Raw genomic sequence first — 27,835 nt, 5'->3', positions numbered from 1 at the left:
TTCAACTCTTATTTATATTGTTTAATACTTGTGTCAGAAGAAAACATTCTGAAGAATAAAAGCAGCAACCAGCAAACTATTTGCCCTTGCATGTTCTGAGTGTGTTCTTGCATGTTCAGGCTCTTTGAAGGACAAGCCTCACAAATTAATTACCAGCCTCACAACTGATGGAATCGAGTGCTTTTCCATTGAACGTTGTTTGGTGTGAAACACAACCAAGTCAAGTCAGTCCCTTACCACAGAAAAGAAAAACTCTTTTAAGTTTTCATGCAATGTTCTCTATCAAACCACAGATCTGAAAGACCAGCAACTCCTAGTAACTGTTTTTATAAGTCATCAGAACCTGAAGTGAAGTTTTCCCCTAAAGCAGAAATTCAGGTTATCCTAAGAGATTTCCTTTTGTCTTGTACAACATCGTGCACTTTGATTTGAAATTATATGAACAAGTTTTGAAGACACAAGTTCACAAGAGGGTAGACAGAAAAATCAAAACAGCTGAGTAGTCAAGACAGGCCAGCTCAATGCAGTTACATCAGCAAAACATTCCAAGTTCAGAGGTATGGCCATAAGTCAGAGGCAGAAATAGGTAGGGCGAAAGTGTAAGCTTATTAAGACCTAAGATTCCTAAAACTGTAATTCAAGTTAGGTTTTTTCCATAACTATTCTGCCTCCGAACTGTTCTTATCTATGTCAATAGGAGGGAGGTCAAAGATAGAGGACCTTAAATAGGTGTTAGCACCCCCTTTGAAAGCACTTTTGAGGCAGCTTCAAAGGACCCCAATGCCAAGATCCACACAAACACTAAAAAAAGAAAAAAGAAAAAAAAAAGGAAAGAAAAAGAAGAAAGAGTAGCTGTAACTTGAGATGCTTAGATCAGTGAACAACCTGCTACATTCCCTTTTTTTCTTTGTCTGGGTAAAGAAAAGCTTTCTTCCTGATGAACAGAGTAAGCCAAAGATTCTTTCATTATTGTTACAAGAAATAATGCCAGCTCTCATTCCTCTCCACATCCTCAAGTAAACTCAACACAGGGGGCCCAAAACCTTTAGTTCCTTTATAGAAAGCTTCACAGAAGAGGTTAAGGCTAAACAAATGCCCTTCATGAAGGCAGGAAAGGTAAAGATGACTCCATTACAGTCAGACCAACAAAAGGCACCCTTTGAGTGAATTAATTGGGTAACACTTATTTTACCTGTGCCAGTTGCCAGTAAACCCCTTGAGTGGAGGTTCCATGGACAGGAATGGACTGCTTGTAAGTGGAGTGAAAACATTAGCAAGAGAAAAGGAACTGAAGCACCCTTGAACACAAGACTTGCACACACAGAGGACATCAGTCCTGACTACAAACCAGATGAATAAATTTGTCAGTAGGTTAAGTAGTTTTAGAAGGTCACTGAGAAGGCTGGATTGCTCTTGATTTTATAAGCAATGTCTTGAACTATTTAAATTTACGTTTAAAAATTCTTTAATAAGTGACACTGAACAGTAAATTGTTTACATAACTAACAGCTGAATGACTTCCCTTTAAGAGCTGCCACTACCTTCTGGTGTTCAGGGTTGACAGCACATGAATATTGTTAAAAAAACACATGTTCTCAGTAGAAAATACAACCTGTTTGCTTTCATACAGGGTCTGTGTACTCCTACAAGACTTGATTGACAAGAAAGGAATAAGGACCTCGGTGGCTGTGCCTAATATAACAAATACATTGAATATGCCCAAAACCTTTACATGGCACTGAGGCCAAGCAGCACAGACAAACAGCATCCATTCCATGAAGCTTCCAGCTCTCAGCTAGGGTGTTAACCTGGCACTTAAGATAATTCTCCCAGATGCATGGCTCAAAAAAAATTACCACACTTAGGAAGTGGCATATGCCCTGGACCAAAAACTGGGATGGTTTTAAGAGTTTCAGAGTAGATAACCAAGTTCTAGAGCCCAAAAGCATTTCTTGCCATTGTTTTATTCATGCCTACAAAGTTAGCTCAGTCGTACCACAGAACATGAACAAAAGCCAATCAGCAGATACAGCAACTGAGTGATAAAAAAGTGTAACAAGGATTGAGCATAAAAATCCATCTACTGCAGCACACTACAAAATTTAAGCCCAAGACATGGCAATCTGCTAAATACCTACAGTTACTTCTCTTTTTTTTTGCCTGTTTACTGCTGTATTTCTTTACAAAAGGGCAGAACTATTTAATTCAAGTGATGACACTGGAAAAGAAAGACATCTGCTAAGAAAACTAAAAGGTTCTCTCATTGAGAAGAGATGTCTCACTGTGTCTCACAACAAGGCCTTCAAATACCCATTTTGTTCACTGGCTCACTGCAACAGAACTGCACTCCCCAGTCAAGAGCAGAAATTCCCAATTGTTAAAGATGCTCCACTTAATTAAAATCTGTTTTCAGCCACCAGCCTTCAGCAGATGGCTTCTCCTGTTCACTAATGCTCTATAAAGGCAGCTTTGTCCAACAAACATTTGTTTTCATTGTTACCATGGTTGGCCTTGCCTTTTAGCTGTTTTCAATGCTATCTGAAATAAAGATGCTCTTCAGCTAAACAGCCTTAGCTTCTGTATCTGAAGTGACATGCCTGATTTCTTTTGCAGTTCTGATAAATGCACAGTGTCTTGAAGCTATATAAAAGCCATGCCAAGGAATCCCAAGAGGCTGATTTACTTGGAATAATCTTAAGTCAACAAAGCTTGATTCAAAATCCATCTTTATTCCTCCCTCATCTAAATCTCAGCTTGACAGAATGTCCCTTATTAGTTACTTAGGAGAGGCCAAACTCATGCCTTCAGGTCAGCAACATAATCAATCATCAAGAAAAGAACATAAAATAAGCAGCAGCATTCAAGCTTCCTCACAGATTCACAGCTCCCTCAGACACTTTCTTTAAAAAAAAAAAAAAAGCAGGTAATTCAGCCTTTCATTTGGGCACAATCATCTGCAAACACATCAACAAAAATGACCAAAGGATCAAGACAATGTTCAGTATTGGGGTACAAAAGAAAGTCAGTCAGTACAAAAAAAAAACCACCACCAACACAAACCAACAAAACCAATCAACAAACAAACCCAGAATGATTCAATATAGGCTACCACAGGTAAATAAATTCTATTTCTATACAACTCCTTGTATCTGTGATGTTTGACTTCATAAGTGTAGCCTGAGAATACATTTTTCCAATCTAAAAAAATCCTGTTGCTCTCCACCCTCAGCCTCTCATTTTCACCCCCTGTTGCTATCCACAGCAGTAACACAACTGCTCTTCCAGGACTGTAATGCTGGATAGGGAATGCTGAATTGCTCCTGGTTAAAATAAATTTTATCTTTAAACAAAACAAAACAAACATACAAAAACCCCACAAAACCCAAAACAAATGGTCCCACTTCACCCTCACCTCAGTTCTGTTTACAGGGGATGGAAAACTAATTGTAAACAAGATTTTTTTAAAAAAAGAATGTTTATTTCTAGACTGTATTCCTACTGTATTTCAGTATTTGTTACAGCAAACTGCAAAACATCTTTTCTTCTTGGAAAAGAACATTGCAAGGGTGTTTACAGAGAGAGTTCTTCACTCCACAGCCACCCTCTTTTTCACAATGTTATTCTCTACATCATACCCATATTTGATTGAAGTCATTACACATTAAAAAACATTCCTTCCGATTTTCCTGAAGTAGTTTTTCCAAAAATACACCACCTTATGTCCAACACAGTATTTTCCATGAGCAGATTAAGGTATTTACAGTACCAACTCTATATAAACACATACCAGAGAAGTAGATCCAAGTGCTTACAGCCCACTGCAGCTTGGGTCTAGCTCTGAAGAGCAGGCAGCAGCAGCAGCACTGGTTTGTTTCCAGCTGAATACAGAGTTTTTAACCAGTTATCTCCATCCCCTCACCCTATCACTCCCAGGGAAGTCTACACAGCTGCCCAGAACAACCCAAGCCAAGGCTACACAGCAAATAAATGGCATAAATTCATCATAATGAAGAGGCAAACTACACATCTTTCCATTACTTCTGCTTCTCTTTTGCCCTGTTATTTGCTTCTGTTATTAGCCTGTCCTTGTGTCTGTGTTCAAGGAATCTTAAAAGAAACACCACCATTTCCATACTCTAATGCCTGTGCTCATTTTGCTCATTCCAACTCCCTTCCAAAAAAAAAAAAAAAAGGCACTTCAGTAAAGAAAATTTGTCACTTTTTAAAAGGCTCTTCCTTTACTGATGCAGTAATTTCTCAGAGCCACTGTAAAAACCTCTGGCAGCATTTTTACTCTATTCCACCACTCAATTCCAACACATTTATTATATATTTTTTAAAGTTACTGATCTTCAAAACAAGGCTGACATTTTCTCAAATGCTTTTATCATCCATCTGTGGCCCTAAATGATGGGAGTTTTATTTTCTTGTCAAATTATATTCATTGGGCTTTTTTTTTCTTTAAGTTTAGCAGAAACCAAACCTCTTCCCTTTCAGAGAAAAACAGATTTTACAGACTAGACCATCTCTACCCAAGTATCAAAATCTCATACTCTTCAGTCTTCCTTAAACTGTGCCTCAAAACAATCCTAGGTGGCATGCAATCTATTTTTTTCAGCTTGTTTCCAAACTGTCTAAAACCTGCTAGAAATAAGAAATATACCCACTGTCAAAACAGGTCTCTGTTACATGTTGATGCTTGTGGGACAGCTTTTATGCCTAAAGTGATTCCCTGGACTCAATCCACAACTCTTCCCCATTTCTGCATGACTGAGCCCTAAGCAATGAAGACCTTGCACATTTGCATAGAGAGCTGCAGATCTTCTGACACAAGTGCAAACTGGAAAGAATTCAAGAATGCACTTTACAGAGATATTAATCCTTTCTGTGCCTATTCACTGCTCCATCATCACCCCTTAACTTCCCAATGAAAGCACATCCAGGATCATTACATGATGTGGGTTTAAAACACGCTTTTGAGGCTACCTACCCTTGCTTCCCACCCACTTTGAGCCTGGAATAGGTCATTGATTTAGTTTTGTGCACAAAAGCCCCTTAAGCACTTGAATCTGGACAAGTGATTGTAGGAATCTGCAGTGGAGAAGACAGGGGTGGAACAGAGATCAAACAAACAGGATGTAGTTCCAGATCTTCAGTGCAGTTCTTCAAAGCTGTAAATAGCAAATGAACATTCCACCCCCCAGATCTTCTTTTACAGGCATTTGCTGAGCAATTTCCTTCCAAGAAGCAATGTAGGCTGATGAGTGTTGCCACTAACTCAGTGACTGAACAAGAAAGTAGATCTTTCTCTCTCAGTTACCAGTTTATAAACATCAGTAACAGTACTGACCTCCTTTATTGACTGGTCTGCTTACTCATTATAAGTATTTAGGATGAAAAACACGACTTTACATGAAGAGTTTATTTTCCCTTTACTTGTTGAGCAAATTTTTTTACCCCTTGGAAACTGAAGTGATACAAATTTTGTTTGTTTCTTCAACTGCTGGGCTTGAACTGTCTTTCCCTATCATGGTCTCATTACAAACCATCACACCCCCCCGAAAACAAACAAAAACCAAAACCAAACTAAAACAATCCCTGAGCTACACATCCAGAAGGGAATCAAGGGTTAGTTCAAGCTAATGGAAAAAAAAAAGTTTAAAAAAAAAAAAAGTTCAAAGTTGCACGCAATAGAAGATACAAAAGGCCAAAAGTCAACACCAACTTTCCCAAGCACACAGACAAGTGAAAGAAAAAAAAAACCCACAACAAACACACACATTCCAAAACTAAAACATCTTAAGTAGCTCAAACAGAATCCCAGCATCATTGAAACATTTCCTCTCTCAGGCAAGAATCATCATTTCACAATGAAGAGATAAAGCAAATGAAAAGAAGGAATTCTGAAGGGGAGGAAGAAACTGCTCCATAATCAATTGGACCAGAAGCACCCTCAAGATAAACAACAAAAGGCTATCAAGGACTTGGCTGCTCAGCAAACCCAGGTGCTCCTGTGATGCAAATGACCCATCAGTGTGGCAGCCAGCACAGCTGGGAAGCTTTAACCCAGTGATGTTACCTGCACTTCTCTTCCTCCAAGTGCTGCTGGGTCTCCAGCATGGAAATCTCAGTAAGCAGAACTATGGGACTGTGATGAAATGAGCTTTGTGAACAAGTGTGATTCAAAAGATTGCTTTAAACTCACAGGAAAAAAAAAAATGAAATATTGCAGTATTACAATCTAGTAATATTGAACCCCGTGTTAGATAACACAAAATAAAGAAATACTGAACTTTTTTAGCACGTCAGTCTAACCAATAGACACAGAAAGCATCCGAAGATCCCAGGCTCTGAGAGCTCAAAACACCAAAGTAGAGAAAAAACAAATGCAAGGTCCTGCACCTGGGCAATCCCAAGCACAATTACAGGTTGGGCAGAGAACAGATTGAGGAGGGCTCTGACAAAAAGGACTGGGGGGCTTTGATAAGAGGCAGGAAGGTACAAAATATAACAAACAAATCAAGACTCTTAGTTATTTTCAGGAGCTGATTTTTTTTTTTTTTTTGCATTTAGATACACCCCAAGTAAACATTTCATTCTCCATGTGAAAAATCAGACTGTCATGAATAATACTTTAAAAAGCATACTGAGTGTAAATACAATGAAGATTTCATGTAACCCATTTCTGCCTTCAGTATGATGAGCTCCTAGAAAATGAAAGAGGTTAAGGGTATTTTATATTACAGTAAAATGAAGCAGGATTAAGTATGCAGTTTTACTAATCAACAGTTTCACAGTCTGGTACCTTCTTAAAACTAAACTTAGGTTCAGTTTCTAACAGCCCAACAAGCTTCTACCAGAGTCAAAACCCATAATTTCCCTACAAAAAAAAAGGACATAAAGAAACCCAGCAATTTAATAGGCTCTAAAAACAACAGATAAACAGATAAAAAATGTATATATTGTGCCTCTAAAAACCACATTTCTATTTAAGTGACAAATGACACAGAAATCCCCATGGGAAATCTTTGCTTAAGACAATCAGGCCAGAGAACTCCAGCATTTCACAGCACACTATCTTCTCACGTAAGTACTTTTCCTATATGTTTTTCCACATATGAGATTATAGATTCCTGAAGATAGACAGACCTTACATAAAACTTGAAGTTGTTGTCTACAAAGTAAGAAGCAACAATATACCAATTTCTATTTTAAATGTAAATGCAGTTAGCAAGAAGTTAAAAGAATAAACCAATGGTGAGAAAACAAATATTTTTTCCTTTAACAAAATAATTTATTTCACATTGCAAGTCACAGGATGACCACACAGACTCAATTAGCTCCAGATAAAAGAATGCATCTCCATCTGAACCAACAAATGCTTTTATTTACCAAAAAAAGAAGCAAATTCCATACCACCAACTACATTTTCACCAGACTGCTGACACAGCAGAAGTTGTGTAGTGGCTTCAGGCTGCATTCTTTCCAGCCTTTCTAACTCAAATGCTGAGACACACACAAAGCAATGTCAGCAGTCAACAGCCTGCACACAGTTCTTGAGACCTTCCCTTCTGTGGTTTCTAACTATCCTTTTCTGATAATTACAGTTACATTTTTATTATTTTGGTCTGAAATTTGTTCTGGCTGCTGGTACAAAAAGTACCAGTGACTGCTTCACGAATTCAGAGTGGAGCAGGTCAGGTGTGTCACCTGCATGATAAAAGAAGACTTTACATTCAGTGCATAAAATTTATCTTCCAATAATTCTGTGAATATGACAGCCTAGATAATGTTACTGGCAGAAAAGGTATTAAAACAATTACAAACTTGCTCTATTCAAGTTTGGAATAATAACAGGAGTTCTGCTACATCCCATCTTCTCAGGCCAACTTATTCTCAGAAGAACACAAGAGAACACAAAGGGTGACAGACAAAGGAGATGGCAGACAGTCAATTACAGCATAGGAGGTAGAAACACAGCATTCCAAGGAAAAAAGTAAATAATTGAGGTTTATCTGTGTGAAGACAGATTTTGGACTCACTACCAGATGAGGCTATGGCTATCCTATTTCATGGCATTCAGCTGCCACCCTGCAGAAGGTTATGAATGCCATCTGGAACACAAAGTCTTGAAGTTTTCCTTTCTAAATCAGAGGAAAACCAGCCACAAGCAGGTCTCTCACTACCTTCCATTAAGTTTGCAACTCACTGTCACTACACAGCTCCTCTCTCAGTCATCTCCTGGTTCTCCATTCTGCTGGCAGACTGATTGCCAGGTGCTTACAGGAACCTCTGTCCAGCAAGCGAAGGGAAAACACAGGAAAGGTCCTGAAGGACTGGCTCAAGTGCTCACAGAATGGGCAGTCTGTTAGCAACAGCAACACAGAAATCCTAAATGATTCAAACAACCTGTTGTGCTTCCAGACTTTCCAAGAAGGGTAAAAGGGACAGAACACCTTATTTTTTTCAGATTAAGGAGCATATGTCATAGTAACAGGCAGAGCCCAGATCCAGAGCACCACAGAAGCCTTTCCAGGGAACCCACTGGTTTCATAGCTGCTGTGCCTTTAGTTTTCCAGATGTCAGCATCACAAACTCAACCACAATAATGTTTGTTCAGAGGGCTTTATTTGAAAGACACCACAGAATTAAAATTAAAAAAAAAAGCACCTAAAAGTCTACTTACCAGTTGTGCCCAGTAAGAGTTCCCCATGTCCTTTTGCAAGAAGAGCTCCTAAACCTAAAATAAGGCCAATTTCTCCCTAAGTCAGTTTGAAGTTGACTCTGCACTGGAGAAACAGGCTATGCTTCTCACTGCCTTTCCTAAGAGGCTGCAGAAGGCACACAATGGAACAGCTGTTGGGTTCTGCTCCAGTGATGGATACATTTCCATGGTGGATTAAGTGGTCCAGAACCATCCTTACCTAGGATGTCACTGGGGTACAGTGAAGACTGTTTATAAAGCCATAGAGTGATGAGACTTACTATGCATCTTTATGAGCTCCAGTGTAGTCATGCTGGGCAGAACTCCAAAACACAGAACTTGAAAACTCTACAGTTACAAATTATTGTCTTTGTCCTGCTGTTACCCTGCAATGTATTTTTATTTGCATTTTAATGTTCCCATGTACACCTTCAGGGCAGGAATCCCATTATCCTAACCATCTCTTATTGTCATGTCATTCTGCAGTGCTACAGAAAACCATAAGTAATAATGAAAGCTAACCACATACAATACACACTTATTCCTTACCAATTTCCCTCTAAATAACAGTGAAAAGTTGGATTCAGTAGTACAGAGGACGCTTAACCAAGAAGTTTTACATTATTTTGTTTAGAGTTGCAGTGCAACCTAAAGACTGGAAAAAAATAAAAAACCCTACATTGAAATGAGTGTGCCTGAAGCTTTCTAACAGGTCAGGCAACTCAACAAAATAAAGCAGCAAGTACATATACAGCCACAAGGCACCTACACTTTTTTTTGGTAACAGTTTTCACTATGGAAGTGAGGAAATTTTAGACAAAAGCCAAAATACATTCCTTCTGTGTAGCAGTTCTTCAGCTAAAACAGCTCTTTTAGCTGCAAGAAGATGTGTTACAAATATTAGGATGTAGTGAATGCCTTGGACTAACACCTTCTTAGCTTTAATCACAAATAATTGCCTCTTCTTATACTAATAAGCAAGGTAAAATGGAAAGTAATTTAGACAATTCATTCAGGGTAATAGCTTTGTGAGCTAATATTACTGCTGAGAGATTCATTCTCAATTTCCTCAAGTACAATAACAGAGCAGCAGTAAGTTTTTCACTTCAGGGAGCTTTTCTATCCCATGTAAATATTAACAAAAATCCCATTATCTATTGATAAAAACAACAAAGCAAGTTAAATAAAGTTTCATGTGTTACTATTTCTTTTAACAGTCATCAGCTCCCCCGGATCATAAGTGTAAATAAAACACTTCACTTACTGAAATCAATGAGAAACCTTCCAAATCCTTGCCTTTGGTATTGGGGCATAATCATTATGCAGGAGACATTGTACTTCTGCTGGCAAAGCTTTTCCTGTGGGAAGGAGAAACAGATCAAGTATGTCAAAGCACTGCTGAAGTGGGCAATTGCCTGCACCTGCCACTGTCCTTGTAAAATATCCCAGTAAGGAAGGGGAGTAGATGCATGAGTCAGTACCAAAGTCAAATAACTCCACATTAAATATTAATTTTAAGAAGGAAGAAGCAAACATACTCTTCATCAACTACTCAGCATCTTAAAAATTAAATATGTTGTCTAATGAAGTTTTAAGTGCTGTAGAGGAGGAGGACAGGAGGAAGAGGGAAATCCTTTTCTGCTTCACTGACCATTTAGTCAAGGATATAAAAATGGAAAATAATATCCATGCACATGGTGAAGTTGTGTAACTGCTATACTCAGGGCTTGCTGGTTTCCATCTTTATTTTGTCTTTTCTCTCAGACTGAAAATGGGGTCAGGGTTGAGGGGAGGCACCCCATACCCACAGAACTAAAAAGTCTTAAGTTGAAGCATACCAACTTTTTCCAAGCTGAATGCTTCTCACCAGAATCCATGTTAAGAGAATGCTCAGAACCCAGAGAATTCAGACATAATAAAGGCAATGGAGGAGAATACTACAGAGTGTTTAAGACAGTGGGAGGAAGAATCTAAACTAGATTGCTCTAACAATTTAAGGTTATAGGTTCCTTCAGATTTACTGATAAAAAAGAAGAGCCTTGAAGCCTTGTTACCTTTAAAAGATTGTGCAGGGAAAATAAGAACAAACAAGCAAAGAAAAACCAAACAACAAAGTCAGCAAGTAGGTAGTTTTGAGGCTGACCAAATAAATCAACCAAAAATACCCAGGTCAGCATAACTGACAAGAAGTTGTGGCAAACACATGGATAGCTTAAGACACCACCTATCACTTCAGCCTCCACACATAACATGAAACCAGACCAGTGATGACACCAATAGCATCACATGCCACTATTCTCCAAGCATTTCTTCAGCTGTGAGAGCACATACCCATACCATATTTTGCAAGATATTTTAGTTTCTACAGTATGGTGAAGGAAATTCTCAAGACTGCTGCTAAGACAAAGTTCACACACACACACTTACCAACAAAAAAATTAAATTTGAGATTGTCTGTTTCCTCTAATTTTTGGTAGCTAAAACATTTATGATCACCATGACAAACAGACTGTCCCAAAACAACAGAGGTGAAGTGGGGGAAGAAAATGCAAGTTTATTGAAAGAAGGAACAAACATCAAGAAAGACTCCTCTTAACACCTGCAGTACCTTAAATAAATCTATTTAAAAATACTTTCCTATTTCAGAGCTGCCAGATTTATATGCCAGAAGAACAACATCAATGAGTGCAAATCCATGCCTAGAGATCTCTGCCAATTTAATCCCAGCAAGGCCCACATCTCAGAAGGAACTGGTCAGCAGACCCCCAAACTATAATACACAGGTACTCAGATGATTTTTAGACTTCTTTAAAACAGTGTCTTCATTCAAATCACTTCTTAAAGGAAGAAAACTATTTACTGAAGGAAGTGATGATAACATGTTCAAGAATTTGAGTAACTTTTTTCAATTCATCACATTTCTTACAGAAAAATTGACTGATGGAAGCTTTTCCTGTTGCAGACAAACCTCATTACACTGCACCATTACTTTTGGTCACCTTTGTCAAGACAGTCCACTTAAGTATTATTTTTGGCTAAAGCAGTCACCTGCTGCTCTAAATTCAAAGCCAAACCACAGCCACTGAAGATATCTACTCTAAAGAAAGCATCCACCCTAAAAGCTGGCACTGCTCACACTGGGTGCAAGAAGTACTTTGCATTAGGTCAGACTGTGCATAAGAGATTTGTGTCTCCTACAGAGGCAGCCTGAACCACCAGCAGGAAAAACAAGAACACACATCAGCATTTCAAATGCCTACCACTTTCAGAAGCTGTACCCAAAACCAAAACCTAAAACACCCAGCAATCAAATCAACAAAAAAAACCCCAAAACCCAATATATGTGGCTGGATGGACACCCAATTTCTCAACTGGCATCAGTCTTTTGGACAAGAAAGTATGAGCCAATGCATATCCCATTTGAGTATTAGAGAGAATCTTTCAAGCTTCTGAGCTTTTCTTTCTTTGCTCTTGGCAGAAGTATTAAGGAGAGCAGGAAATTATAAAAGCCGAAAAAAAAGAACCCCAATAATAAAAACAACATTTTTTTTTTTTACCTTAGAGAAATATCCAACTAAATGGCAGCCTTTCTCATCATTTTTTGTAAGGACATAGAAGAGGAATGGTTCAACATCATAATACAAAGTTTTGTGGTCCAGAAAGAGCTTAGCTAATAAGCAAAGATTCTGACAATAAATTTTGCTCACGTTTCCATCAACCTGGAAAACAAGACAGATGCAGTTATTTCCAGTGCCACCAACATATCAGGACAAAACAACTTCTTGTATCAATCATATCCTAGAAGGAAACATGAAAAAGACATGTTACAGAAAAAAACCCCAACCAACCAACTACCCAAAAACATTAAGGGTCAGAAGACTAATGCCTCAGCTTCCTGTTAAATAAGAACACCCCAGTTAATGCTAATTACTTTGCTTTTTAAGTATGCAGATTTATTCACCAAAGTAGCCTCACCTTTTAATTGTTCAAGTGAGACTTACCTCTTCCCCTTCACTCCTGGAATTAAAATGAATGACTGGCAGACAAACAAAACACTAGTTAAAACTACATTAAAGTCTTGTTTGTGGTGTAAAACAATAAAAAGCCAAAACAATGAAGTGTATTATGTTGAATCCTTAAGGTGCAAGGCAAATGAATGAGTTGCAATTACATATCAATCACTGCAATGTTTTGGATAAATCAGGCAAGTCAAGTTTCTATGCTAGACTTGCTATTGAACAACAGAAGTAAATTTCCAGGCTAAATGCTACAATTAGTCTGGGCATGTTAAGAGTGTAAAGAGTCAAGCTGTGACTCAAACAGCTACAGAAAGGCCAACACAGATGCAGATTTCCTAGATCAATTAGTTACTCCCCCAAAGAGAGGGCTCAGTCAAAGGCAAGAGCATTTCTTAAACCATCTTCTTGAGGGAAAATTTTGCTTGTACTGATGTACTTTTCTGAAGTAACCAGCTGTATTTCCCTCACAGCCAAATGATGTGTATGCCATGTAAAAAAACCACACAGTTCCAGAAAGTATCTGGAATGGAAGGACATCAACTGATGAGTAAGTTTCTACAGTTAAGAGAGTAGCAACTGACATGACACTTTGAAATAAAACCACCACTTTATTTCAGAAGTCTTAGCATAAGTGCTTATTGAAGCACCTAAACATAGAGAAAGGGAATAAAATTGTGGAGACAGAGCTGGGACATTGCTTTCACATTCACCTTGTTTTCCTTTTTGTGTCGATTCCCTGCTCACCCCACCCCCTTTCTCAGAGCTGTATTTATCTTTTTTTTTCTGTGAAGATTTCATTCACATGTTGGCAAATGAAAATAAACTAGAAAGGCAGATTTGCCTAGTGTATGCTACACAGCTCTTAACACCTGCCAGCACAGAAAATGCAGGTTATTTTGGACTGACTAAGACAATTTTGTTTCTTGAAAGGAGGAGTTAAGTCTGTTTACAACTTGGGGCTTTTGCTGGCAGATGTATACAAAAACTGCTGAAGTCAGGAAGGAAGCAATCTTGATGCAGACAGTGTTTGGAAGAAGCTAACAACATACACATTAAATACTTCTGCTGATGAACAGGCTCAAAGGAAGTCCTGGTAATCCCCTCAAAGAGCTTCCACTGCAGTCCCATTAAGATGCATGCTATATAAGTGTCCTCAGAGGCTGGGGAATGCATGAAGTAAAGAAAGCAGGAATTGTCGAAGAACATAGAAGGGTTGAACAGGACAGGGAAGATGGACTGGTTTCTGCAGCATAAGAAGAATCTCCAAGAAGTATTCAAGTATGTTCAAGTTTTCACTAGTTCTACAACTGGTCTGCAATGCATTCAAAACTGGTTAGTTTCAGAAATCTAGATTTTTTTTTTTAATATACCTACCTCAAATACTGAAAGATCATTTCTTCTGTAGATTTCATTGGCTGGAGGATGAAACCAGCCACATTTCTTTGAGTGCCTTAACAAAATGTTTTTACTTTTCATGTATTTAAGACAGAATTCACACAGGTAAAGCTTTGGTAATCTGTATGAAAATAAGAAAGATTTTACACAAAAAAGGGTTTAATTCTTTAAAGAACATTCTTTTAACAGAAGAATTACCACAAAGTAAAAGGCCCTCCCCATATAAACAAAGTGTGATGACTAATTACTGCTCAAGTTAAATAAATAAAAGAAACATCACATAAGAGTGAATGATAAAGCATCCACATCAGCCATTAAAAAAGGAAATAAGAAACAAAGAAAAACACAGATTCAATCAGTCCTGAAGGACCTAATTCAACAGAGTTGGACTGTGGTCAGCTGGTTTGTGACCCACCCTCCAGCAGATCCCAGTTACTTTCCCATTCCCACACCTCCAAAGCTTTTGCTGTGGTCTTTATCCAAGTAGGCAGGCTGGAGGGATACCTCCTGTTTCTTCTTCTGATGAAGAGAAAGGAGGAACATGGCAGAATGCAAGGAATCTCCTTCCCTTTATTTTTCCTTATTTTACCCATTGAGAAGGCTGGGACATGACTTATCTTGAACTGGTTGTTCCCTATATAATCCCACTGCACTCAGAGCTGAAGAACCACACTGCTTCCTACAGATGCCATCCCACTGTTGTCTCATGCCAAGAATTATCCATCATTATGCCAGGAAAGGTCCAAAAATAACCAGTTGCCACAACTTGCTCACTTTGACTTTATTTACCTAGCATATTCAGACTTCTCCCTGGTCCTTAGAAAAAAAGGCTAACAAATTCTGGACCACAAACAAGTTAATTGCTCTAAATGTCTGAAAGCTGGACAGACCTGGTTGCAATGGCTTAAAGAAAACAACAAATGAACAAAACCAACAAAACCACACCAATACACACTGCAAGATTATGTTTATGCAGGACAAGGATAATCAGTCTTTTTAGTGCACTTTTGATTAGAACTGGTTAAAAAAAAAAAAAAAAAAGGATTCTTTTTCTTACAAAAGCATATTTACTTTTAAAAGTTGTAAACTATAAACAATTACAAGAGTAAGAAAATAAACTACATTTATGGCAGTAATATATATTCCAATGAATAAGGCAATATTGACAGGTCACTACCTTGCATATTCCTGTGGGTAAGGTGAAGAGTACCAGGTCTGGATCTCATATTTTCCAAACTCAATAACTGAAGGGTATCGTCCACTTGTTTCACCAGTGTTTTTACACCCAATTTTCTGTCAGGTGCAATAGAAGCAAAGTATTAGTTACAGAAAAAGGAAAGTTAGCTTTGTATCACTAACTTCAGCCACTGAAGGTGTGAGAAACCTCAAGCATTCAAGACAGTTGCTTAAGTTCTTCCAACTTGGACTTTGTACCAAACAGTATTTGCTGGGACAGACTTTTCACAGTGGCTTCCCACAGAGGAAAATCATCAGGCACATTCTTACTGACCAACCTCTTCTCCATCCTGACCAGGATGTCAGCTCTGCTTAACATCTGTGCTTAATCAGTGGTAGCCCTGTGTCCAAAATACTCAAATGTATCTTTCAAAATCTATCCCAAGTGTCACTTATCATCTGACCCATTCCAGTGGGATGCCTTGTCTCCAGTCTAAGAGAGCATAACTGCATATACAGTGTCTCACAAATTAACTTCACAGCAAGCATTACACATTAGGCCAAAAGGAATGTATTAAAAAATGAACAGACATATAAAAATTAACTGAGTTTTTATTTCCAGAAATAAGTACATTTTATGCAACATGATTCTTACCTCCAGGGAAAGTTCTCGAGCCTGCTTAAATACTTCCAAATCCTCCTGTGTCACTGTGTCCTTGCTTCCCACCAGAAATACATCTGTATTTTCTTGTTTGATGCTTAGTTTGATTTCAGTATCTGTTATTTAAAACCAGCAAAAAGTTTATTCACAGACATGAAGGTTACATGTGCCATACCAATGTGATATTCCTAAACAAGATTGTAGTAACTATGGCTGTTACAACTCTCCATTTTAACTAAATTTGGGAGTATCAATTAACAGAAATGAAACCTTTCCCCCTTCTTGTTTTGCAGTTTGCTGTTGCAGGAGCTATTTTAGTACTTGCTTGTCTGTCTGAATAAGCCTTCACAGTCCAGTTGTACTAGGTTAGTTTTGAACCTCATGGAGATGGGAGTATATTCTATCACTAGACCTAAAATTCCAGTATACTCTACGAGAAAATAAATAAAAGAGAAAAAAGTTGCCCTAAAAATTGGTGACCAATGCTAAGCTAAGGCTTCATTCAAACATTATAAATATCTTTGTCTTAAATCAAAGTCATTATCAAAAAGGCAGTTCACAGCAGTACAGATCAAGTGTTGTGGAGACTGTAGAGGGATGGAATCGTGTATGATAAAGCAATGGAGCAGAGGGAAATGAACTGAAATGCCCACCATTATAAGCACTGACAGCACACACTCATGATGACAGCACAACTGCCAGAGAAAGGGCAGGGGGAGAACAAGGAAGTAGCATGAAAAGTGGCTACTCATGCGGTACTACACAGCGATAAGCAACATCATGAAGGCACTTGGGGCTCCTACTGTCACTACAGATGCAAAAAAAATAATAAAAAGGTGGTGTAGTATTAGTCAGAAAAAAAAAAAATTTGGAGATTTAGTCAGCATTAAAGGTCAAAGTTTTGTTGTTTTTATATGAAAGTGAAGTAAGAACAAGAGAAATAGCTAAGACCTATGTGACAATATAAGAATTTTGGTTTTGGACGGGACACAGGTGTTTGGTTGGCGCTTTGACCTTTGCTTACCATCATCCTGCTCAGGTTTAATCCTTCCGTCTGCCAAGCTCCCCTTCCCTGGTGAGGGGGTCCCCACCTGAGGGGTCACTTTATACTTTAATCTGCCTAGAATCCTGTGCTTTTTAAGGAAAGTCGTTCTCTTGAGATGAGCAATTGCTTTAAAAGCACGTCCTCTGGACACACCCCACCCAGAGGTACAGGAGTAAGAAATAAACCTAGTCCTAACCTCTTTCTTTCCATAGAAATGGCTACTGGATTTGGATGGGGAAGATAACTCTGGGGGTGCATAGCTTGGGTGTCCCTTTTTTCGAGACTGTCCCTGAGTGGCATAGATATGAGAGAGCCCATCAAAGAGTCCCTTGAGCTGACTGTTGTTAGGAAGGCTACTGAAGGAAGGGACGCTTGACCGACTGGAAGAGCTTTGGGGAGAGTTAGAAGAAGTGGAAGTGCTGGATTTTTGCGAACCAGGGCTCTGACCAGAGATGGGGGTTAAGGGTAGAAGTGAAGAAGGTGGAGGTTTTAGCTTTTGTGTGGTACCTGTAGCCAACACAAGAGAAGTGCATGACTGTTTCTGAGAGACCTTTTTCCTTGGACGATAGTGCTTTGAAAAGTCTATTATTTCACCTCGTGATCTGCGACCATCAGGTGATGGTGTAAAGAACTTAGTAAGGCCATCAATGAGCCCTTTGGTTTTCTTGTTAACTTTAAGTGTAGAGGCAGATATGTAGGTGGAGGTGGTGGTGATTTTGGTGGTGGCACCAGGCCGAGTGGGGTCTGTAACAGGCAATCTGCTGCTTGAATCCTTCACAGATGCAGCATGACCAGATGAAGGTGTGGTACAGACTTTAGTCTTTTGACCCCTACCAGGTGACCCCCTTCCTGTGAATGCATTCACGGATCCTTCATCACTGGTTACAGACCTATGCAAAAATTTGGAAAATAAAAATCAGAATTAAAAGTTTATAACGACTGCCAAATTCAACTACAGTTTATACATGTTACTTAGGCCACTGTACTTAGAAATCTTTAAAGAAACTGAAAAACATATACACTTTTGAAATATACTTCACACTATGACATAACAACCAACTTGGTCTTTCTCCATTGTCTTTTTTTTTTTCCTTTTTGTTCCCTCCTTCCCCTTTTTTCTTTAAAAGATAATCCCCAGTATATATAAACAGAAGCAGCTGGAATAGCAAGACCTCCCAAGTATACAGCATCCCCAACTACTTTTAAGCACAGCAAAAGCATACATCTTTGGAGAAAAACATCAATGCACTGAGTCTGTGTAGAGAAACTGTTCCCAAATTTACTGTACACACAAAGGAGATGCACGTGGTTCAGTGTTAACGAATTACTGCAGATTAAAACACACAACTTCAGACTACACTTCCTTAAACTGTAGATAAAGCCTGTTAGTCCTCTAAAACAAGGCTCAGTTTTCAAGAAACTATTTTTTCCCCACACACTTGTTGGATAATGTATGTCAACACTGGCTGTAAAAATTACCTCCATGCACCTAAAAGCAAAGTGAGTAGTTTATGAATAACTTCACAACAAAAGCAAAGAAGCAATCTCTGTTTTCTTTAGAAATTTTAACTGTAGGATCAACTGGGGCCTTTGTAGCAAAGCTGTAAGCCAAGGAGGCCTCACATGGAAGGTTTTAAGTAGGAGGAACATAGCTTATTTAAATGATAGGGGAAAAAAGGGCAAGCTGCAAGCCAATGTTGTGACAGCAGTAGTACAGGTTTAGCTGGACATTACTGAGCAAAAAAGAGGAACAATATTAAAGGATATGCTGAGGAGTAATATACTGCAAGTATATAGAAACAGAATGTTTAAAAATATTTGCAGGAAACGAGGTAACAGGAAACATGATCAAATTGCCAATCCAAACAAAGCTATATAGTTGCACCAACTACTTCCATTCCCTTTTCCATCCTGCTCTTTGAAGTTTGCTTATTTACTTTGTAACGGAAAGTTTTCTTCCACAGATTTTTGCCTTCTTAATGGAGATGCTGAAGTAATTAATTCCAACAGGTTACTTCTAATTAGAGTCTGAACAGCCTGGGGCTGCCATCTGGTTTACTGAACTCCAAGGGCCTACCAGTTTAAGAACCAGCCTCTCTTCCACACACACATCTGTAAATTTGGTTACCTCCCAAGAGGTAGCAAAACCAAAAACTTCTGAGTCATTTTAATCCTTTGGTGCCCCAAGTTTATGTCCATCACAAGACCTATTCTCACCACCAGATGTAGTAATCACCACCAGTGCCAGAGGCTAACACACACCTGGTTTTAGTTAACCCTACACAGCCATTTGCCTGTGAAGAGCTTCCTACAGATGGTCAACAGGCAAAAAAATTATTCCAGCATGACTGGACAGGTTTTCTTTGCACTGCACAAAAAGAACTAAGTGCTGACCTTCCTCTGTTTCATGTGACCACTCATTTTATGTATGACACTGTCATCTTCACTACCACCTTTAAATAGGATTCCATGAGGAAGAGTCTTTTTTCCCCAATCTCCAAAAGAAGGATAGTTTCTCTGTTATGTTCCAAAACAAGATTACTTATACATGAAAAGATTAATTATACACCTATATATGGCTATTTCAATGACCTTCAGCTAAGTTGTTTAGGCAGGAAAAAAATGGTGAAGTCTAACAGTATTTTCTCACTCTTCCTTTAACAAACAGCATGCTCTCAGGAGCCACTGCAACTACATCCTTTACTTCCAGGTAGCACCAATCTTCATCCTTGCCTTGTCCTACTTTCCTAGAGCAACCTACACTGAGCTTCAGGACACAGAAGACAAGACACAAGATCCTGGCAGAGAGAGAGGGGGAATAGAATATAACAAGCTGCACAGCACCAAACAGGTCAAAACTTGACCTGTGCTTTACTCTAGAACTGTGAGTATATTTTGTTTTCCTTCTATTTTACATGTTGCCTCCACAGGCTCCAGAAATCCAAAGTTTTACAGCAGCTACCCTCCCAACTCTGAAGAATACCAAACTACATGTATTTTCAGATTACAGAGAAAAGTGGTTGGTTAACAGCCACAAGACAGAATGAGTAGAAGATACAGCCAGAAAGTTTTTCAGTTACTGAGCTGGCATGGCCAAACAGATATTTAAACAGAAGAAAGGCACATGTGGAGAGGAACTTGTGATGGAGGGCAACATGCTACTGGAGTTAACACAGAATCTGTTCCTGTTTAACACTCAGTGTAATGTCAACTCTGCATTTGAATGCTACTTAAATAATCCTCCAACCCAGCCTTAAGATGTCCAGCTGCAGTGTTCCCTGGAAAGATAGATGTCAAAAGAATTACAGCACTCTTATCTTAGATCAACACATTCCTGAGAAGCAAGAGGAATTGTAGCCTCTTTCTGTAGTAACCAGTGGCAGCTTAACAGCAGAAATCAAGTAATAATTTTTACCAGAGTACCACTGACACCAGAACTTCTTTAGTACTTGCATAGTTGGCTTTTTGGAAGGGCTTTTGTGACCTGATGTTAACTAATAAAGGTTATTTTTATACAAGTTTTGAATAGGTCTTTTAACAGAACAGTCTCCTGAACCCAGACAGAAGTAATATCCACTTAGTACACATTCACTACATACATCCATTATTTTAAGTTGCACTTAAAAACCAGCTGTGGCAAATGTTATCACACAGGCTTTTACTTGCACTTGCTATAGGTAAGTTTCCTTAAAAAATTCTGGGACCTAAAAAATCAATTTAGGTTATTTCATCACACTCTGACATAATACAATAAGCAACCACTATAATTCAGAAGTTATTGGCCTTTGGAGTACCCCACACCTACTTTTTCCAACTTTAAAAATATAGTTTAAAACTGTAGTTGAGCCCACATCAAACTCTCATCTAATTCAGAAACATGACAAAAAAAAATACCCAAGGGACACCTACAACATTCGTTGCTTTAGTTTATTTTTCGGTCTTCCAATAGGTTTTGCATAACGTCGTCTGATTTGGGCAGCTTTCTCATGAAGTAGCTTTCTCCCTTTCTTCTTTGGTCTACAGACCTGGCAAATCCACATCCCTACATAAAGGAAAAAAACAATTAAATATACAGTTGATTTTAACTTTATTGTTATCCAACAAAATACATGCCAGCTACTCCAGGTAAAGTAACTGTGTTTTGTACAGAACATGGGGAAGGTGAAGAAGGAGGAAAAAAGTGATGCACTTCTACCCACACTTTGAATGAAAAGTGCTCATGGAAAGGAAAAAACAAACAAAAAAACCCAAAACCGACAGGCAACAGGGATCACAGGAAAGACTGTGAGCAAATGAGTTCTCAGAAGAATTTGTGTTCTAGCTTGTCCCTCCTTACACTACCTAGGATCTTTTTTCTGTCTTTTCATGACAGAAAAAAATTACATGTGCATTATAAAGCATTTTAGGCTACAGTGCACTAAAAAAATAGATTACCAGATCACATGTTATCTAGATCATGAGATTACTTCCTAAATATAAGGTTGGGGATTTGGGAGGGGAAAAAAAAAGCTGGAGAAAGACTTTAGTGTAACTTTGAAATTAAACAAAGAAAGCCAGAAAGATGAGAGGGCACAAGTGAGAGGTGCTATGTATCAGAAATCTACATAGAAGAGACCCTGGAGACAGAAGTGTTTTGTTTGGTTTTTGAAGTCCTCTTATGAAAGGCACAAAGTAGCAGGCTCTTTCACCTGCTTTAAGGATTTATTTGCCAATGCATACACCCCCAAAACTGTCACAGCCTTCACAAAACTTTAATAAACTGGCCAACAACTCAATCCACAGCAAATTCATCTGATCAGCTGTGCACAGACCTTTACTTTAATTTTTCTTAACTGTTTACCTGAGGAAGAAAATCTCAAGTATTGGCTGACATTACTGAAATCCTACTGTTTACTGCGTAAAAATAATTAACTTGTTTAAGAGCTTTTGGTTGCTTAATATGAGAAGGGACTGGAAGGATTTTCATTGAAAGAATTTTTCTCCTCACCTTTTGGCATTCGGGAAAGCGGTGGGTCACAGCACTCCATGTGGAACCCTCTGTCACAGGAGTCACAAAAAAGCATGTTGTCCTGGAAGGAGGCAGAAAAAGAGGGGAAAAAAGACTTAATACAGCATTGCTTGAAACTGCACAACAGTACATTTGTATTTGCACATGTGCTAAGTATAAAACTACAGAAAACAAAGTGGGGTAACAGTCTAACTTACTGCATTTTTGCCTTGGATCCTACATGCACTGCACGTCTTGCATTCAATGCACTGCCATCTTAAGGCCTTCACGTTTGTAGTTAACTCAGGACAGAATTTCAAGCATGATGGATGTCCTAAAAAAAGCCCAAAATATTCAAAGTTTGAGATTTAAGATTGCTAATATTGCCTCTGAAGTTCAACAGGATGTAGCCAGCACCACCAGAACTCAGCAAGCACCAGCTGTTTTCAGAGCTTTGCAAGACATTATTTAATTCATCTGCTTCATTCCAAGATGCAGAGTAAGTGCCACACAATTCATTTATGAAGAGCAGAAAGTTGACTTCTGCTGAAACAGACACCTGCAAATGGTCTACACAAGCCCCTGAAACTGAATGTTTATTCTCATTAGGTTATTTCCATAGGATATTAAACTGCCACTGGTTCTGAAAGAAGTATTTTTACAAACTTGACCCCACTCCCCTCTCATAGCAGTGCAACATAAACACAGGAAATCTGTCTCTAAAGCTGTATTAGCTATTTTTCAAAGCAGACTAAGTATCCACCAGAGAAAATTATTAGTCAAAATATATGCATTTCTCATTCCAATTTATAACTTAATTCTATACAGATAACAATTTCAGAGCAGAAAGGGAAAAAAAATTAAGCAGACAATTGGCACAAGAAAAGCCTTCTGCAAGGGGAGATTTAAAACAGGAGTGGGAAGAGTAGCTGAACTTCCCCCCAGACTGTATTTTATTCTCTGGTGGGACCATTCCTTTTCAAGGTAGCCTACAAGGCCTACATGGCTCTTCCAATTAATATAAGATATTGGACAAGTGAGCACATCCAACACCTTAGGCAAAACTGGCAGTGATATTTCATGTCTTCAGCAATGTCAGAATGTATTCTTAATCCAGAAGGGACAAAAGCAGTGCTAAATAGGAAGGAACAAGTCTTCCCAAGGAAACATTTCTGCAGTGTTCTGTTCAGAGATAATCAAGAACATCAACCCACAAGCTGTCAGATAAGAACCTCTGATTCCTCTCCCTGTCAGAATCTGGATATGTGCTTTCTTCCAGCTAATGGTCACGGTGATTCTGACTTCCTCCCTTCACTGTTTCCAAGACTGAGCTAAACCACCACAAAAAAAGAACACAGGATAATCTATGATATCTGCTACTTCCATCTTCTAATGGACTGAGGCATGAATGGCAGGGACATGTGGAGGAATCAAAAGCCACTTGAAGTGCAGATTTCAGATTTTATTACCTTTCATTGTGTGTACCCAAGGCTTAATCCACTTTTTTGTCAAACTTTTAAAGACAATTCAAACTGTGTAAATAAAGTGTGCTCTTAAAATGCAGGAATGATCTCTTGGTAATGAACAATCAATAATAAATTCAAAGAGTGGTTTCAACAACAATGATATTGAAAAAAAGCAGTGCCATTTGCTTCTTTGCATGCAGTTTAAGATACATTAGCAAATTTTTGTGGTTAAAACTGAGTGTGTACTTTAAGTGACCATTACTCTTGAAAGTGACAAATATACTCTGTAACTGCACGGTTGAGTTCAATGCTACACTATTCCCTTCAATGAAGCTTAACAAGTACTTTCTCAAAAAAAAAAATCCACTAAGAAATAACAAAAAAGCTCCCTAGAGTGGCTGATATTAATAATCAATATCACAGACTTATTTCATCAACCATGACTTAACTACATTAACACATTAAAGTGTGATCATAAACCTATTACCTCCATATAAGTACATTTAATTCCTGTTATCTACCCTGCACAGAAGTGAGTTACTTTAAGAAGCAAATAAGTCCTGGTTTAAACTGTTGATTTTAACTTTGGCTTAAGTAAATAACTGAAGTATAAACATCAGAAACATCCATTCTCACTGGCTGGTATCTATGCACAGATTAGGTTTAACAGGGTTACTCTATTTCTCTTTTATCTACCAATGTCACATTTCTCATTCAGGCAATTACACAGCTTAATACATTTGTTAATATCCTTACGGGCTCAACTCTACTGTCCAACAAAAATTCAAGAAAAAGAACCCATTGCTATTAAATCTGAAGATTTTGCCTGCACCTCCAAGTCCCTGAGAGCCACAAACACCCAGAGGCAGGAAGAGTGCGAATGGAAATCATCACTATGCATCTGCCATGTTCTTTTACTGTCTTTCCTAGGTATGAACCAGCAGAAACAGCACAAAAACTGTCAGATTTCCAAATCCCAGACTGTATTCTTCTTGACTAGCTGATAATACATACAGACTGCTTTCAGGACACAAATTTGGCATAGTGCAACTGTAACAATAACAAGTAGAGGGTAATGCCTATCAGACATGAAGAGATAATCACCACAGGTTTCATTTTTGAAAGGGACTGTTTATCTACTTACACAGCCTAACAAATTTATGTAATCAGCTACACGGAGTCACTGTGACCTCCAGTGATTTTACAGCTCGTTTCTTTAAAATTTAAAGAACTGAAGAGGGAAAGCATGTTTCTGGCTTCAGAAGTCACAGCATTTCAGCCTTAAGTGATCTCAACTGAAGGCAAGAACATGTTGTCTCCATATCCAGCAGCTGATGTGCTTGCCAAGAGGTTTTCAACACTTGATCAATCTCTAATTTGAAGAGCTTCATATAGTAATTTCTCCGGGTTCAATCATTTGACTTTCTTTTACACTTCAGCAGCATCATTACTTTAATGTAGCTCACAAATTTGAAAGATTACTGGAAACACAGACCTTTGAGAGCTGGCAATTTCCAACAGGAGCACATACAAGCTTACTTTAAAACAAAGCTATTAAAAATTAAATGCTTTCAAAGTTATTCTTATCCATCCCATTTATAAAAGCTTAAAATGTGCCACGTATTTCTATCTCCTATTTCATCTTTGATCAGTTACCCTCTTGCTTCCTCAGCCAAACACACTATTTGACTGAAAGCACAGTACCCACAGGTACTCTACTTCTAGCTATCTCTGCCCCCCCTTTTTAAAATAAGATTTATTATAGCTCCCCAGTAACTCAACTTTTTTTCCATCCCCTTTCTAAAACTTCAGCCCCCTTTTAAAATCTGCCAGCAGCAGCTCTTTAATTGCTCCTGCACCTCTCAATTGGGAAAATAATGGTCAAGTTTGATTCCAGTTATCAAAATCAAAAGATGGGGGGAAAAAAAAAAAACAAACAGAGGAGCAATGTCTGCTTTTGTAATAGGATTTGTCTTCCCACATCGCTCATCTTAAAAAAGTGACATAGCCCTACATTTAATTTCCACTGCCCAAATACCCTCAATACAGCAACAGAGTAATAGCCAGGAAACATGGAGATATTCAGAGAGTTCCTGCCTTCGGAATGGGGCAGCATTACCTGAAGAGACACAAGGAACTGACACATAAAGGAAAACAGACATACCAGTAGTGGGCACTGCAATTTAATCTCTGATCAAGTAAAGATTTTGCTGGCTGTGTGCAACATGCAATTTCTTTTATGTTTGTTAGACAGCAAGACCAGATTATACACAGCAATGTGAGAAATTACAAACCCAATTAAAATAAACCTCCATTTGAGTGAAGTTTGTTATTTTTAAATTGCACTGAGATGGGGTTTTATTTTAGTTAGGCATCAGTAGCTAAAGTTTAACCATCCAGCAACCTGATTGGCAGGCTCAACATTTCATTCTTTATATCTAATACATCTGAGGAACTAATTAAAGATAATTTAGTTTTAATGAGGCAGAGAGAATGTATCAGTGTTAATTCAAATGGAAGCTGATCCATGAAAGTCAAGACTTCCAGTACCAAAGCATCTTAGACCTACCAGGGGATTACACAACAGAAGAGTAGCTGATGTCTAAGCTTCTGTGATAAATGTAAGCTCTGCACCAGTCTAAGCAAGCACAAATCCTGTTAAACCTCCAAATATTAGAATGCAGATTTGAAAATACAGAAACCCTGTAAACACTCAAGGATGACATTTTCAAATCTATGAGGTTTGGTTTTGCATGCTGGGGTGAAAAAACCACTTCCTTACTTCACTGTTTGATCATTGCTTAAATGTACTAAAAAATACACTGGCTAAAAGACAAAGAATCAGTCCAGGGTGACAGATTCAGAAGCACACAATCAAAAGCATACCCTGATTGACTGAAAACACTTCTTTGATCCACTGCTTTGTTTTTATTTTTATTCAAGTACTGACGAAGCTATCACAGTAAGCAAGACAGATGATCTGCAGCACACCAGAATGACACACATGAATTCTGAATTTCAGGACACTGAAACACTTCCAGCCTTCTCAAACACAGTAAGTAATGGCTTACACACTACTACTACTAGCCTACTACTACTACTAGCCTACTACTTCTCTACTCTTTCCTTCCTGAGCAATTCCCTTTTCTGGCACAGAATTCAGAATGTGAACTGGGACTGGGGAACTGATCAACCTTGGGTTTTAGCTACATTTGTTTCTCAACCCAGTTTATATGCAACCAGGTGACAGGACAAGGAGGTAGCACCAAGCAGTTGGATGTAGCAGTGTCATTTTATCTTTGAACTGGGATGGGATGCTCTGCGTTGCAAAGCTTTATCAAATGTACTTCCCAGTGCAGCTTTAAGCTTGTGGGGGCAAATATTTATTCACTGACATGGCTAAACAGAAGCTGCCCACTCAACAAATTATGCTGGCAGGATAACTCCTCTTCCAGCATAAAGCTAGTTTTTATATTTATTATTATTATATTATTAAGCTTTATTGTCTAAATATTTGCTATTCAAATCCCCATTTCAGCAGAATATTTTAATAAGAATTTTTAAAATAACTGGATATACAAGGTATGCAACAGTATCAAAGACTTCTAATACAATCTCTTTTTTTTAATTATTCCTCAACTTCTTAAAGGTTGCAAATCCATGCAAGCAAAATTCTTGATCATCATTTGATGTCACAACATAAAACTGAATTCCCATATTTTATATGTGTGGTTTCCCTATTAGTTTACTCAACAGATTTCTACTTTTGGCTTAATGATGCATTTACACCTCTCCTTGCTGGTTATCCAGATGACAACAACAAACAAAAACAAGCGTTGGTATCTTAAAAACAGATTTAAACATTTCTAGTATTTGTAAATTCAGCCAACTTACCACTGCTGCCACAGTCTGCACAAGACAACAGCTCTTCTGGTTTTTTTTCACGATTCGACTCTTTCGTTCCCAAACAAAAGCTACATATTGGGATGGGATCAGCTCGTGGCTAGATGTAAAAATAAGTAGATAGTTAGCTTAAAGAAGGAAGAAAAGGAAGAAGTTTTATCATAATACAAACAGTTTTTTTATTTTCTTATATCTTTAAGCTTAGAAAGATCACCTTTACCTGCTATTTTGTTGTACCTGCTATTTTTGTTGTATATTAATTATCAAGATCTAAGTCCATTTTACTAATTCTGGAATAAGAGAGTTTATTACCTCACCAGATATCATAACAAACCTTGTATGCTAATCCCTGCAAACGTCCCCAATAAAAGCCTGGTGTTAAAAAAACCAAGGAAAAATTAGAACTTAAGGCACTATTCCTGAATTCACAATTTAATCTGCAGAAGGCAGTCACTTGTTTTTCCAAGGCAATGCTGCTC

General features: G+C 38.2%; 1 protein-coding gene across 1 annotated transcript in view; it reads right to left on the bottom strand.

Annotated features, from left to right (window-relative positions):
• Positions 1 to 27,450, bottom strand: part of LOC103537723 (histone acetyltransferase KAT6B) — a 40,229-nt gene extending 12,779 nt beyond the window's left edge. The window contains exons 1-10 of the mRNA XM_030453416.1: positions 27,348 to 27,450; positions 22,206 to 22,321; positions 21,988 to 22,069; positions 20,910 to 21,042; positions 17,508 to 17,890; positions 15,950 to 16,071; positions 15,296 to 15,411; positions 14,098 to 14,239; positions 12,262 to 12,423; positions 9,969 to 10,062 (exon numbers count right to left, since the gene is read on the bottom strand). Coding sequence (XP_030309276.1) covers positions 9,969 to 10,062; positions 12,262 to 12,423; positions 14,098 to 14,239; positions 15,296 to 15,411; positions 15,950 to 16,071; positions 17,508 to 17,890; positions 20,910 to 21,042; positions 21,988 to 22,063 — 1,228 coding nt within the window. The 5' untranslated portion in view covers positions 22,064 to 22,069; positions 22,206 to 22,321; positions 27,348 to 27,450. The remainder of the gene's footprint in view (positions 1 to 9,968; positions 10,063 to 12,261; positions 12,424 to 14,097; positions 14,240 to 15,295; positions 15,412 to 15,949; positions 16,072 to 17,507; positions 17,891 to 20,909; positions 21,043 to 21,987; positions 22,070 to 22,205; positions 22,322 to 27,347) is intronic.
• Between the last annotated feature and the right edge of the window lie 385 nt (positions 27,451 to 27,835).

Source organism: Calypte anna, chromosome 6, assembly GCF_003957555.1.
Source record: "Calypte anna isolate BGI_N300 chromosome 6, bCalAnn1_v1.p, whole genome shotgun sequence".
Classification (NCBI taxonomy): Eukaryota; Metazoa; Chordata; class Aves; order Apodiformes; family Trochilidae; genus Calypte; species Calypte anna.
The sequence above is the reverse complement of the archived record's forward strand: the minus strand, read 5'-3'. Positions and strand labels throughout refer to the sequence as shown.